General features: G+C 44.0%; 1 protein-coding gene across 6 annotated transcripts in view; it reads left to right on the top strand.

Moving 5' to 3' along the window:
- The window catches only part of SEC24D (SEC24 homolog D, COPII coat complex component), a 155,510-nt gene that overhangs the window by 49,712 nt on the left and 89,627 nt on the right, over positions 1 to 16,171 (top strand). For all 6 annotated transcript variants that reach the window (XM_069743752.1, XM_069743751.1, XM_069743756.1 and 3 more), the window contains 2 exons: positions 6,321 to 6,459; positions 15,192 to 15,307. In XM_069743752.1, coding sequence (XP_069599853.1) covers positions 6,321 to 6,459; positions 15,192 to 15,307 — 255 coding nt within the window. The remainder of the gene's footprint in view (positions 1 to 6,320; positions 6,460 to 15,191; positions 15,308 to 16,171) is intronic.

Consider the following 16,171-nt stretch of genomic DNA (forward strand, 5'->3'; position numbering starts at 1 on the left):
GTGCCGGCACATGCACAGTCAGGTTATAGTCTCTGCCCGTAGTAGGGTAGAGCAGAGTGTGTCTGCGCGAGCTTGCGATGTCGCTGTGCAGGCACGTGATTTCTTTCAGCTATGTGGATGACACAGAACTCATCATCCACATCAGTTACAGCGGGAGGACGACATTTAGCAGGGGAGAGGAGGAATGGGTGCTGCTGCAATGACACCCATTGGACTGGACCATCCAAATTTGCACACCTCGCTGTTGCACTTCAAAAGTTTTTTTGGGGAATAAACGGGAGTCAGGGCATAAGATACAACTTTCGGGAATGCAGGCGTTAAAGAAGGTGGGTGTATTGGTTCATACATGAAAAAACTGATGGCAGGTGCCATTTAATATTATTTAATTATTTTAAACTGGATAACCCCTTTAAGGGTGCGCACAATTTGCCACATGGGTTGTCACATACCATTTTTCCTTAAAGTCTAATGTTATTAGGTTTAGGATTATCATTATTACTAGATGGTGGCCCGATTATAATGCATCGGGTATTCTAGAATATGTATGTAGTTTATTTGTGAAGATTTTAGAATAATACATTGAATACACAGGATTCGGCCGGCCACGACCAATTAGCGAAGCGTGGTTAAAATCCCGTGCCATTTCGCGGCCGGACTGCGCCTGTGGCTGATTGTTCGCGGCCAGCCACGTAGTATATAGCACTGCCACATAGTATATAACAACCCACGTAGTAAATAGCACAGCCACGTAGTATATAGCACTGCCCACGTAGTATATAGCACAGCCCACGTAGTATATTGCACAGCCCACGTAGTATATAGCAATGTGGGCATCTTATCCCTGTTAAAGAAAATAATAAAAAAAAAAAATAGTTATATACTCACCTTCCGTTGGCCTCCGGATCCAGGCGAAGCGTTTACCGATGCTCCTCACGTGGTCCGATCCCAAGAGTGCATTGCGGTCTCCGAGATGATGACGTAGTGGTCTCGCGAGACCACTATGTCATCATCTCGCGAGATCGCAATGCATGGAGCGGTCACCGGACCGTCGTGAGGAGCGGGAAAGGCCTGTTCTGGATCCGAGGGGCCAACGGACGGTGAGTATATACGGTAACGCAGCATATTGCACAGCCCACGCAGTATATTGCACAGCCCACGTAGTATATTGCACAGCCCACGTAGTATATTGCGCAGTCCGCTTAGTATATTGCACAGCCACGCAGTATATTGCACAGCCCGCGTAGTATATTGCACAGCCCACGTGGTAAATTGCACAGCCCACGTAGTATATTGCACAGCCCACGCAGTATATTGCACAGCCCACGCAGTATATTGCACAGCCCACATGGTATATTGCACAGCCCACGTAGTATATTGCACAACCCACGTAGTATATTGCACAGCCCACGTATTATATTGCACAACCCACGTAGTATATTGCACAGCCACGTAGTATATTGCACAGCCACGTAGTATATTGCACAGCCCGCGTAGTACATTGCACAGCCCCCGTAGTACATTGCACAGCCCACGTAGTATATTGCACAGCCCACGTAGTATATTGCACAGCCCACGTAGTATATTGCACAGCTACGTAGTATATTGCCCAGCCACATAGTATATTGCCCAGCCACGCAGTATATTGCCGAGCTACGTAGTATATTGCACAGCCCACGTAGTATATTGCACAGCCCACGTAGTATATTGCCCAGCCCACGTAGTATATTGCACAGCCCACGTAGTATATTGCACAGCCCACGTAGTATATTGCACAGCCCACGTAGTATATTGCACAGCCCACGTAGTATATTGCACAGCCCACGTAGTATATTGCACAGCCCACATAGTATATTGCACAGCCCACGTAGTATATTGCCCAGTCACGTAGTATATTACACAGCCCGTGTAGTATATTGCACAGCCCACGTAGTATATTGCACAGCCCACGTAGTATATAGCAATGTGGGCATCTTATCCCTGTTAAAGAAAATAATTAAAAAAAAAAATAGTTATATACTCACCTTCCGTTGGCCTCCGGATCCAGGCGAAGCGTTTACCGATGCTCCTCACGCGGTCCGGTCCCAAGAGTGCATTGCTGTCTCCGAGATGATGACGTAGTGGTCTCGCGAGACCACTATGTCATCATCTCACGAGATCGCAATGCATGGAGCGGTCACCGGACCATCGTGAGGAGCGGGAAAGGCCTGTTCTGGATCCGAGGGGCCGACGGACGGTGAGTATATACGGTAACTGTTTTTTATTTTTTTTTATTATTTTTAACATTAGATCTTTTTACTATTGATGCTGCATAGGCAGCATCAATAGTAAAAAGTTGGTCACACAGGGTAATAGCAGCGTTAACAGAGTGCGTTACACCGTGGCATAACGCGGTCCGTTAACACTGCCATTAACCCTGTGTGAGCGCTGACTGGAAGGGAGTATGGAGCGGGCACTGACTGCAGGGAGTAAGGAGCGGCCATTTTGCCGCCGGACTGTGCCCGTCGCTGATTGGTCGTGGCTGTTTTGCCACGACCAATCGGCGACTTGAGATTTCCGTGACAGACAGACAGAAGGACAGACAGAAAGACAGAAGTGACCCTTAGACAATTATATAGTAGATGAATATAGGTTTAGGATTGTTGCAATTTATAAAACCCACATTGAGGTACCCCATTGAAGGGTAATATAGAGAAGCTAAACCACTTGGAACATGATCTGCCTTTCATTTTAATGTAGAAGGTTTTATATCCTTAGATGTCTGGATTCACCAGCAGCAAAAAGTGAGACAGAAATTGCTGACGGCTTGTCACCAATAAGCAACAACCAAGCATATTTCTTAGGGTGGTGTGTGCTGGGACCTGCAGTGCCATTCCTCAGCAGAGAACCAACACAACGTGTGCAAATGTACAGATAATACAAAATGCTGGCGATTATTAATCTGTCCATTATTGTGACTGGTACCGGTGTCTCCTGCCAGCCTGCATCTCTACAGCATGTTATACAAGTACATGGACATTCAGTAATATGACAGGTCTTCACTAAAGTCTTATTATCCTGGGGATCATATTCAGGCAAACACAGTCTTCAGTCTGCCTCTGCCAGATTTGGACTTTGTTAATCAAGCATTCTTTCATTATTAGCTCCTGCGTGCCTCCAACTATCTAACCTGATATGATTATGAGCCCACAAAGCCAATTACTGTTAATGTAGGTATAACCTAGCCATGGACTGATTCCTTGCATCATTTCAGTCTCAAAAGTCTTATGTCTGCAATAATTCGGAGATTTATACACCTTCAGTGCTGTGGTTTAGAACCATAGCATTGTATTAGTGTAGTATTGTTCCCAAGCAATGCTGACAGCGTGGCAGTGTGTCACTTGTTCATAAAATATAATTTAACACCTTTTAAAAATCCCTAAGCTCCCTTGAATGTGCTGCTCTTTTCAGTTTTGCACTGCATCATTTCATTGCAGAGATTTCACTTTTTTTTTTTTTTTTTTACTTTTGTAGTGCATCATGTGAAATCTCTGCTTGCAGTCCAACTCTGGGGGCGTGTGCTTTATCCCCTCCCTCCCAGATGCTGCTAGTCACAGCTTGGGAGTGTCTGAGATTGCTAGTTCAGCTGATGAGCTGTGATTGACAGCATCTGTGAGGAAGGGTTGAAAGTGCACGTCCCCATACAAGGTGCTGAAGAAATGCCCAGTTGGTCTGCAAGCAGATATTTCACATGTTGTGCTTCAAAAGCAGGTCCCCTTTTGAGTTGTTTTTTTTGTTGTCGTCATTTTTTACTTTTAGTAACAGATCTAGTTGTCAACTTTTGGACATTGAAACAAAGGCAGGCATACAATGTGGCCTTTTTTCGGTGCCCCTTACATTGGTTACAGGAACAATACAACCAATAACCACATGGTCCTGTTAATAGTGACACATTACAATGATAGTTATTGTACCCCTACTAAAGTGATAGCAACAATGCCCTTTATCTGGTACAGCCACAAAGTCAAAGAAAGATTTGTACTGTAGGTCACCTTTGCAAGTAACTAAATATACAGCGTCACCATTAGTGAACTATAGAATCAGAAGGGATGAAGGGCTCAGTTTCCTTGCCGTCAGCCGCTGCAGACAGTAGATTGTCAGACTACCTCCCACTTCGGAATGAGATGTATGTGATGACAAGTCAGAAAATCTATCCGAAATGTCGAGCAGGTAAAGAGGTCATTTGTCCGCCTCTGTTACAGCAGATAAAGGAAGAAATAAATACAGCCTTCGCTTAGCAACTATCTCTCGCAGCAGATCCTCTATGAAGTGCGGCATGTTTCTTATAATTAGACTAGTGATGGGGGATCCATTCTGTTACTGAGAGGTCAGCCCTTGTGTTATCTGGCTGCAGCCCCTGCCGGATGAGCCCTGACTGGTGACAAAGATGCACGTGCGGGAGAGCTTCTCCTTCAACAAGATAAGGTAGCAGGGGGTGTCAGTGATATCATGTGAGCACCGCTCAGTATTGTTATTTCACCGACTCTTTTTGTGATGTTGTTGCTGTTTTTTATCATGTACCTGTAGCTTGGGGAGGCGCATACAATATATATCACCCAAAGGCTCTCACATACTGTACCATTTTTCAGCCATCTCAAATTTAATGCAAATCTAAAAGCTTTGCTATTATACATTTTCTAAGAAGGTATCCTCCGTTCTACACCCGGTAATCAGGAATAAGCACTGCTGCGTGTAACCAGAGTCCCCATCTCACTGACACCTGTACATTTCATGCCTACAGGGGTGACACCCGTTCTGGGCCCTGTACGGTGATAGGGGGCACTTATGGGGGACTGCTGCTGCAGTGGGCATCGGAGGGAGGGTGCACCTTACAATGTGTATCGGGAAAACCCTTTTCATGAATAAGAATGCTTGATAAAAAAAAAACCAGGGAAACCCCCAAATCACTAAAAAAATCTCTTTATTAACTTATTTGTTCAAAACTAGTGTACACAAAACCATCACCAAAGGAAATTAGCACTTGAATAGAAAAAAACCTAGGGAGGTGCCTATCCGTAGTTGCCTATCATTTATCAACGCCCTACCTGACAGCGGAGGTTGGCACCCTAGACCTGCGCAGTGGCGCACCCGCTCACCGTCGACTGCCCCTTCTATCCTAACACTCCCTATTGGGGGAGGGAAAGAAAAGTGTGTATGTATAACACCTACAGATAAGGACCAAAAAGAGGGTAAAAACTGTCCCTTAATCTTGCCCTACCTTACAGCGGAGGTTGGCACCCTAGACCTTCACAATGGTGCCCCCGCTCCTCGACGGCTGTCCCAAAAGAAGTTGCCCTATTAGATTGATGTCAGAGCCACCTATAGTTTCAGTGTAAGGTGCTAAGATGTAAGACCGTGGTGAACCATGGGAGAGGGAGAAGAAGAAAAAAAAAAGTCTTACATTTGGGATTTGCAGGAGTTGTTGTAATCAACAAAATCACTATATTACACAGTGTTTTTAACAAATAAGTTAATAAAGAGATTTTTTTTCGTGATTTTGGGGTTTCTCTGTGAATTGTCTACGTGAATTCTACTCCATTGGGTATTGATTTTTTTGCTGTGAGATTGTATAAAAAAAACCAGGGTAGGAATGGAAAGACGAATTCATCATATAGTGTAAGTTGGAGATTGGTTCCAAACAATCATTTTGTTGTCATAGATTTATTATTGTTTAATCCGAAGAGTGTGCGTCTATGGTGAAATGTTACAAATTGATCCACAAGATGAGCTGTGTGCACCCTTTATTTTATTGATTATTGGGCATTTTAGTCGTTTTCCTTCCCACTACGCCTGGTGCAGATATCCATTTATACAGAAGCGTGGTCTTTTTCAGCCATTCCTGCCTCTCTATGCAATGACCGGGACAAGGTAGCTTTGGTTCCCTAATTACTGGTTATATGGTGACTCCTAGAGAGAGCTGTTGGAATTGCAGTGCATTGAGCCGTAAGATAGTGCAGCAGTGATTGGTAAAACATTGCAAATGAACGGTGTAGAAATGTAATTTCTAGCTTTAACCCTTATCCGAAAGTAGTAGATAACATCTTTTACCATTCCAAAGGCTTCAACTGAGCCAAATCATCCATCAGTGAGAACCAAGTTCGGTTTAATCTCAATAAAAGGCATAAAGCTTAGATATGGGGCATTTCTACATGGACGATTTGCCCTGGGATTTGCCATTTTTGGTGATGCTCAGCACACGTAAATGTTTGTTCAGAGACATATTTACTAGATTTAGTCAAATGTTTGCATCGATGTAACCAGATTGTCCCTTTATTTTTTTTTAGACCCCTCTCTATCTTGTAAACCACGGGGAAGCTGGACCAATCCGCTGTAACCGGTGTAAAGCTTATATGTGCCCATTCATGCTGTTTATTGACGGGGGAAGACGATTCCAATGTGGATTTTGCAATTGCGTCAATGAAGGTAAATCTCCTCATATTTCCAATCCTGTTTGAAACTGCGGAGGAGCAACTACCTCCATTCTCTGTATAGTTGTATGGATGGCATCAAATGCTACCTATACCGGAGCTACACAGAAATAACTGGCTGCTTTTGACCATTTAAATGTTTTTCTGTTATTTTACAGCGTTGACTACTGAGGACGAAGCATCTTTTACCTCCTTACTTCGCTGTCACTGTTTCAGCACTCTTTACAGGGTCTCTCATCTTAAACTCTCCCTACTTACTGGAAGGTTCCCTATGTAATCAAATTGCAGTCCGCCAAATAATTGCGTGCAACAATTTTCTTTTTATTAAAATATAAACAGGCTGCTTGTAAAATCATGAAAGTTGCAGATCCTGCCTGTTAATCCTCCTCTGCCCCCTCACACTTTCTTCATTAACTTTGGGATTATAAATGGGCTTGTAGGAATTTCTGTACATATTCATTAATCGATGCCTTTAGCGAGTACAGCGTCTTTCATTTCTTTTAGAAAGACAGACAGTGTAAAACATGCTTCTAATAATGATATAAGCCCAGGGCTATTTTGTGCCCGTTCTTACAAAGCGCATTGTTTTCCTCCGTGGATTTGGCCCCACTATTAGTCAAAAAATGGAATATTGAATAATAGTAATGTAACTGTACACTATAGTACGGAAACATTGCATCTGGGAATATGCTGGAAAGGTGTCTAAAGCGTGATGCTCACATTACCTTCATTGTGAAGTAGCAAGCATCATGTCACCCATATGGCAAGAATTGCCGGATTCCGCAGTAAGCAGCCTTGTATGGCTGGTAAATTACACAGTATGTCATTACAGGGGACGTGTCTGACTAAAACAACCCCCTTCTCAATCTATTCTCCCTACTTCTAAAATTTGGTCAATGGGGCCTTGCTATTGGTAGGTACATGACATAAGTTCACATTTTTTTTTATTTTCCCTCTCTACATTTTTTTTTCTTGCTGCAGTTTTATTTTTAATTAGGTCACGCATCGTCCTTCATGGCTTTGTTTCCTTTCTGCTGATCTAAATCTTAAGAACCCATTTAAAAAAAGTGTGAAAACTCAAGTCAGGATTACACTTGCAGTTTTTTTCAATGAAAAGCAGACTGTTTCCCTTTTGTTGAATCCATCCCTTTGTTTAGCTCCGAAAACTGCATGTGCGATTCCAACTTAAAACGGTTGATCGCGTCTTTCATTTTCATAACACAGGCCCAATATGGTATATATATATATATATATATATATATATATATATATATATATATATATATATATATAAATATATATAAACCATGCTAACCTACTGAGCCCTTGCTGCTCCCCTGTACTGTTGCTGGTGTCTCTCGCCAGCCTCCCTGTATCCTCTCCAGTAAAGCTGCTATGAGGTTGAGGTACTGAGTATATTTGCCCACCAGAACCTGCCAGGGGCCATTTGGATATTTAGACCATTATTTGGGGACCATACAGAATTTTCAACTTGAAATTTATCTAGGTATATTTGGTCAAACTTTTATATAGCTCACCCCTAATGGAAAGGCTGAAGCTGCTTCTCTATGGTGTGACTGATATTAGGCAGTATTGATGTTACTACTCACAACGTCTTTTCCAGATTTGTGTCAATCTAGAGCGCAGTCAGCTCTTTGCGATTCATTCTGTAAGTTTTGAACACAGTTGCACAGGTGCAATCACTGCTCACGTTACATTTAAAGAACTCAAGAAGTAGGGTGGGTCTGCAGTATGCATCATTTAGGATATACTGAGACTGCTTTATATACATCACATAGGAGACCCTGGTGCACATAGATCACAGGAGACTCTGGGGCACATGGATGACAGGAGACTCTGGGGTACATGGATGACAGGAGACACTGGGAGAACATAGATCACAGGAGACACTGGGAGAACATGGATCACAGGAGACACTGGGAGAACATGGCTTACAGGAGACACTGGGAGAGCATGGATCACAGGAGACACTGGAGAACATGGATCACAGGAGACACTGGAGAACATGGATCACAGGAGACACTGGAGAACATAGATCACAGGAGACTCTGGGGCACATGGATGACAGGAGACACTGGGAGAACATGGACCACAGGAGACACTGGGAGAACATGGATGACAGTAGACACTGGGGCACATGGATGACAGGAGACACTGGGAGAACATGGATGACAGGAGACACTGGGAGAACATGGATGGCAGGAGACACTGGGAGAACATGGATGACAGTAGACACTGGGAGAACATGGATCACAGGAGATTCTGGGGCACAAGGATGACAGGAGACACTGGGAGAACATGGATGACAGGAGACACTGGGAGAACATGGATCACAGGAAACACTGGAGAACATGGATCACAGGAGACACTGGAGAACATAGATCACAGGAGACTCTGGGGCACATGGATGACAGGAGACACTGGGAGAACATGGATCACAGGAGACACTGGGAGAACATGGATGACAGTAGACACTGGGGCACATGGATGACAGGAGACACTGGGAGAACATGGATGACAGGAGACACTGGGAGAACATGGATGGCAGGAGACACTGGGAGAACATGGATGACAGTAGACACTGGGAGAACATGGATCACAGGAGATTCTGGGGCACAAGGATGACAGGAGACACTGGGAGAACATGGATGACAGGAGACACTGGGAGAACATGGTTCACAGGAGACACTGGGCGAACATGGATGACAGTAGACACTGGGAGAACATGGTTCACAGGAGACACTGGAGAACATGGATGACAGTAGACACTGGGGCACATGGATGACAGGAGACACTGGGAGAACATGGATGACAGTAGACACTGGGAGAACATGGATCACAGGAGACTCTGGGGCACAAGGATGACAGGAGACACTGGGAGAACATGGATGACAGGAGACACTGGGAGAACATGGTTCACAGGAGACACTGGGAGAACATGGCTCACAGGAGACACTGGGAGAACATAGCTCACAGAAGACACTGGGAGAACATGGATCACAGGAGACACTGGGAGAACATGGATCACGTGAGACACTGGGAGAACATGGATCACAGGAGACACTGGGAGAACATGGATCACAGGAGACACTGGGAGAACATGGATCACAGGAGACACTGGGAGAACATGGATCACAGGAGACACTGGGAGAACATGGATCACAGGAGACACTGGGAGAACATGGATCACAGGAGACACTGGGAGAACATGGATCACAGGAGGGGCCGGTGGCACGTAAGTCACAGGAGTGGCTGGGGGCCTATGTATATACATCACAGGAGTGGCTGGGGGCCTATGTATATACATCACAGGAGTGGCTGGGGGCCTATGTATATACATCACAGGAGTGGCTGGTTGCCTATATACATTGCAGAAGGGGCTAGGGCTTTGGCTGCTGTTGTCGTTGGTGGGACTGATGTGTTCAGAGTCTGCCCACAAAGTATGCCCTGACTCAGGACGCAGTCCTTTATTCCATGCGCTGCAGTGTTAAGTAATGAATCCTTCCTGTCAGTTTATGTAGTGTCACTCGCCATTAAAGGGCCAATGGCCAACCCCAGCACTGCAGACCCCGGGAATCAGTCTAGGGGCTGGTAAAAATTATATTTTCGTCCTGTGGGCCCAGAGGTTCCCCACCCCTGAAAAGGGCAGACGTTCTGAGAGGAACTAGTATGTAACAGCAATATCTGGACACGGGAGCCCAGTTTCACATTGTTCTGTTTGTGTGATGTAACATAGAATAGTAATATGAGTGGTGTGACAAACCCATCAGGATTCCATTAATAACCATCAGTATGTCCAATTTACCAGTCAGATTTCATGGAGTGAGTGATGGACCCTGCATGTGAACAAGACCTATAACAAATGTAAACTAAACATTTAGGGCGAGAAACCTGATTATTGCGTAAAGTGTGAAGCGCAATCACCTTACATAAGTGAATTCCCCGTGGAGGGACAGGATCTCCAATATTACTGTCAGGATAAGGATTCAAAACTTTTTTCCAATGAGAGTAAAAATTGAGAATCGTGTCCCAAGATGACTATTTTATTAATATTCTGATTATAATTATCGACTTTCTGGAGCTGCTCTTGTAATGCAAGAACGTAGAATTTCTGAGCGTCTGAAAGTGGAACGTGAGGGGGTCCTTGGTGTGCAGATAATGCGCACTTACATACGGAGGAGATTACCGCTGCTCTTATAAAAGAAAACCTTTATGGAGCAGATCAGCTAAAGCTGTGGGATGGCTGCTCTGTAAAGCGCTTCTCACCACTTACGTCCAGATAACACTTTTACAGGCACAAGGAGCGGGGGGAACTGGAAACGTGGAATCAAATAGTTGTTTTAATAAGCTCCATCTGCCTATGGATTTCATGGCTTCAACATCTATTAATCTTCCAGTGACAGGCTCGTTTTCACTGAAGATACCATGCCATATTTGTCCAAGAATGACTCTATGTGACTCATAAGCGAGTGTTTCTGTGATTTTGGATGAGTCCCAAGTTTTCTTTTTGTCAGAACAAGTCCTGCTAGACATTAGAATTAACTTGGATATCCTCATCCGCATCGTCCTGGTACAGTCCTTTCCCTAAAACAGTCATCTTCTCCACTTTGAAACTTGAGCTCTGAGACCCAGATGCTGAAGGTTTCCTTGTTCTCCTTGGCAGGACGTGGGCTTTTTAAATTAAGAAAGCTAGATCGGCATCTCTGCTTATTATTACAAGCACACGAGCAGTATTCTTGGCAGAACAGTGATCAGCGGGAGACATGCTGGGGTCTGGTATATCTGTACCTTACTGTGTTTCACCTTCTTAAATGCAAAATCTCCTTGATTTGGATTTTCCTCATAGTCAATGAGCTGTTGGCTTTCAGACTTGCAATTTTCAATGTCACATAACTGTCCTGCAGATCCGTAACTGCTGCACATTGGATCACATGCTTTGTGCAAGGTAAGGGAATTGTAGCCGCTTGGGCACGTGCTTGTGATGGGCACATGGAGCCGGAATGGCAATACACAGGGCTGTAAAGCTGCTTATACCAGTATCCCAGGACTGGGGCCGTACAGAGATATTCAACCCTACAAGCTATGCCTCCAGGGGAGAATACGTAGGCAGATGGAGCACGTTGGGGCTCATGGACGTCCTATGGCTCTGTACAGAAGGGAGCTGTGATATGGCCATATGAATGCACTAAGATGCACTTGTCATTGGCTAATAGAAGGATATTGGACCGCATTTCCCATTCCCTTTACTTAAGAGAAGCATTAACATTACTTCCGGCTCTCCTATTATATAGGCAGCAACTCCTGGCCAGTAGTAAAAAAAAGAAAACCAAATGGATAAATTAAGAGATCCTTACCAAGTAAACAACCTTGAAAAAAAACCTTTAAAAATATTCTTTATTTCAATACTAGTTAAAATACGAACCAATTAGACAATATGAATAAACATATCTAAATATAACTAAATAATGGATATGAGGAAATCAAGTTGCTTTAGGTTGGCTCCTAAAGGATGACGATATGCTGTCCCCGCTTACTAAAAATGAGTCCCTAATTTTTGATTTTCAAATTGAGCATGTTTTAGGATCACTACATTAGGATTACTTTGAGATGTTGAAAAAAGAAGTATAGTACTAGATGATCTAATTAGTATAAATCAAAAAAATATATCTATCAAAACTAATATCTACAATAACTTTATTTCAAAACCAAAAACAGGATTAAAAACTAGCACAACAAAAATCCCTATTGTTTGGGAATGGGTAAAAAAGTAAAACCTGGCCTATAGATTATAGGGCAATAGGTGGGAGTAGGATAAAGAAACCCTATATGTCCCTAGATGCTCCCTGCCTGTCAGCGGAGGTTGGCACCCTCTTGGATGCAATATGGCGCCCCCGCTCCTCGACGGCTAGCCCTAAAAACCCTTCAAGTCCCTAGAATTATGTGGGAATACTCTAGCTGATAATACCTCTCAATACCTCATAACTAAGACCCACACAAACCACAAAAACAGACCAGGTGGTAAATCACCAATAGACAACTAAGGAAACCCGATCTGACCATACCAGGCCCTATAGGTGTATAGATGTCTAACTAGCCTATATAATGGCTATTACACCCTCCAGAAACCCTAACCGGTAGTACCTGCCTGACAGCGGAGGTTGGCACCCTCTTGGACGCAAAATGGCGCCCCCGCTCCTCGGCGGCTGTTCCTGCTGACCCTAACAAGATCCCTAAAAAAAAAAAAAAGGGGGTCCTGACAATAATGGTGTCTATGGGGCTAGACCAGTGTGCCCTACCAGACTACCCCTATTGCTAGGTCAGATCAAAAAGCAAAAACCAAGGTGATACAAGCGCACAAAAGTCTAAATAAGCATACTTATTTGTGGCCTGCTAAAGTATTTACAGATATTAACACAAACAGGGTAGGTATAACCACCTCCACCCCCCCCCAGCAGGAGTTTTTCAAAATACTTATAGCCGCAACCTTAGCTTAAATATAAGGGTCTCATATTACCAATAGTAAAGTGCAACTGGTATACATATATTCAAATGAAATACCAAAGAAACAAATAAAAAGCCTGAAACGCTTATCTGTGTTCAGGTCTTGCCTCTACGCGTTTTCCCCCCATGATATGGTTCCTCAGGAGGCATATGGGTAAATCGAAGTCCGTGTGCTAAAGTCACATCAGAGATAAATGCTGTGCCTGGTTGCAGGCATGGGGATTCCACTGCCCAAAGCTGCATTAAATAACCACCGCCCTTAAGATACATCACAAGGGGAGGGGGCTAAATCATGCTTACATGTAATTACTGTTCCAATATCCCAGGGTTGGAATAGACACCTGCGCTGCCGTCCGTACGACTGTATCTTAAGACCGCCATTATTCTCGTGCTTACACCGGCGTCCTGGCTCTGCGCACGCGCCGTTTACAGACCCTAGAGGTCCGTTTCTCCCTAGTCGGCACTGCGCATGCGCTGCCGGCCGCCATTTTTTTGAAGACAATCATACACTGCGCAGAAGCCGTATCCTTAACCTCAGAGTCCCCGACCAGTACTGCGCATGCGTTACCGGCCATTAATCCCTGTAAGGTAACACTGTCGTGCGTAAGATCCATTAGTTTGGCAGCCAGTCTATGTACACCAACGCTCCATCAGTGGGCCGCTCTACACATCAGTGCACGCGCTTATCAATAGAACCTTAGCTCACACACAGGACCGTTGTGCCCAGTCATCATATTGACACGACTATTGCAGTGTAAACTTCCCATTAATTATCATTCCTTCATACCCTGCTAGCAAATCATCACATGATATAAAGCATTGACATCTAGCTTATATCTACTCAGCGAACTCATAGTAGATATAGAGTATAATGCTCACAAATAAACGCACAGATAGACGCTTACTTTGAGATGTTGCTCTTATTTCCTCAAAGTGTACATATATACATAGCTCTGGTTCGGTGGCACTATTGGTTTAGCACCACTTGCGGTGTATTTTCTGCTATTTTGTTGGATGTTTTGCTTAGGGACAGGGCTATATAGGGACCAATAGGGTCAGTCTGTGCTGAGCGGGGCGCCATATTGCCCCTACATTAGGGTGCCAACCTTTGGGGACAGGTAGGTGTAAGAATAGGGCTCTATCTAGGGACCATAGAACATCTTTGATATCCTCTTCAGGTGCTATATATTTGAATCAAGCATACTTATTACTTATTGCTACATCTGGAGTGCTTTGAAGCCATTTCTTTGGCTTACAGTCTCTTCACACATATATAGAGATCGGGTGCTGTGGCACCATTGGGGTTGGCACTATTGGGATCATTTTTATTTGGGTGCTCAGTTTAGAAATATGGTTACTTGGGGACAATTAGGGTCAGGCTACGCTGAACGGGGATGCCACATTGTCATCCTTTAGGGTGCCAACCTCCACTGGCAGGCAGGGGTAAGACTAGGGTTCAATTTAGGGGCATAAAGTGATTTTAGTGCTAATGGCCTCTATAAGCCCAAATACACACACAAAAGGGATGTGTGTAAAGATCTGATCAGAAAAAAGGCTGTTTGATGTCATGAGAAAAGCATTTTAGGAACAAATGTCCAGGATTGCCGCTTACTCTCCTATGGAAACCTGTAAGTGGCCTGTAGGTGATGATAGCTGGAATAATGGCTGACATGATCCACTGGTTGGGCCCGGTTCTTTTGTCTGCCCTTATTCACACTGAGGTCAACATTGACACATGGTAAGGTTTAATATTAGACAGTGTAGGACCGTCCCGATCAGAGCTACCTTGTCGTGGTGGGATGAAAAAAAAGTATTACTAAAAGCTCTGTTATTTAAATGCACTTTTTGCTTTTTATTTGCTTAGTTACAGCAGGGTTTTTGCTCACGTTTTCTCTTGTAGGTTTTATATGTATGTAATGTTGTATTATTTCTTCATCCATGTGTATGAACAGGTCTTTACAGTAACTCACTCTCTGTATCATTATCATGCTTTTTTTCTTTATGTCTTTGTGTTTGGTGACTAGTTTTTATTCTTTGTCCCCTCACCTATGTCAGTTACTAAAGATGTGTGATTTCCTCCTGTCCAGCTTTTCCCCGCTGACTTTCTGTTTACCGTACATTGTCTTTAGTCTGATTTGCAATGAAACATTGTCACCGCCTGTCATGTCAGTAAACTTGTGTGCCTTCCTGTTTATGTTTTGTTAGTCCCTCCGTTCTACTTCCAACATCTGGACCATATTGGCAGAAGACTGGACCATTATGAAAGAGCAGAATTATCTCTGGGATCTTATGAATATGTTGCTACGCTGGATTACTGCAGGGTGAGTGCATTGTGGACGGCGTTTCCTTTCGGCCTTTCAGTTTCTATCTCTGTGTACAAGAACTTTGCTAATCTTTCCCTCTTTTGGCGCAGTAACTTATAACAAGGGGATGAATTAATTTAACCCCTGCCTGGATAGTGTTTGAGCTACAGTGTAGGCGCTACCTTCCATTGACACAAATGTATAGAGATTCTGATTATTTTTGTATTATTCACCAATAATTATACGTCCCTGATTTTTCTGGGGCTTAATAAAGATGAATGCATGGAGAGCAATGTGCCAGTAATACTTCCTTGGCAGCAAGTACCAACCTGGAAATGCTGGCAAATATAGGAGCGTCAGAAATGTAGTGGGAATACAGAACACCAGGGTAAAAAAGGTTTTGTCCTATTGTCAAATGTTAATTTCCTAGAAATGTGTGTCTTTATGGAGTGGGTGTGACATGACTATGGGCGGGTCTTTATGAAGGTGGGCATGGCTCACATTACTCTATGGGGGGGTGTGTCTTTATGAAGGTGGGCGTGGCTCACATTACTCTCTGGGGTGTGTCTTTATGGAGTGGGCGTGGCTCACATTACTCTCTGGGGATGTGTCTTTATGAAGGTGGGCGTGGCTCACATTACTCTCTGGGATTTGTCTTTATGAAGGTGGGCGTGGCTCACATTACTCTCTTGGGTGTGTCTTTATGAAGGTGGGCGTGGCTCACATTACTCTCTTGGGATGTGTCTCTACGGAGTGGGCGTGGCTCACATTACTCTCTGGGGATGTGTCTTTATGGAGTGGGTGTGGCTCACATTACTCTCTGGGGTGTGTCTTTATGAAGGTGGGCGTGGCTCGCATTACTCTCTTGGGATGTGTCTCTAT

This window comes from Ranitomeya imitator, chromosome 1 (assembly GCF_032444005.1).
Source record: "Ranitomeya imitator isolate aRanImi1 chromosome 1, aRanImi1.pri, whole genome shotgun sequence".
Taxonomy (NCBI): domain Eukaryota; kingdom Metazoa; phylum Chordata; class Amphibia; order Anura; family Dendrobatidae; genus Ranitomeya; species Ranitomeya imitator.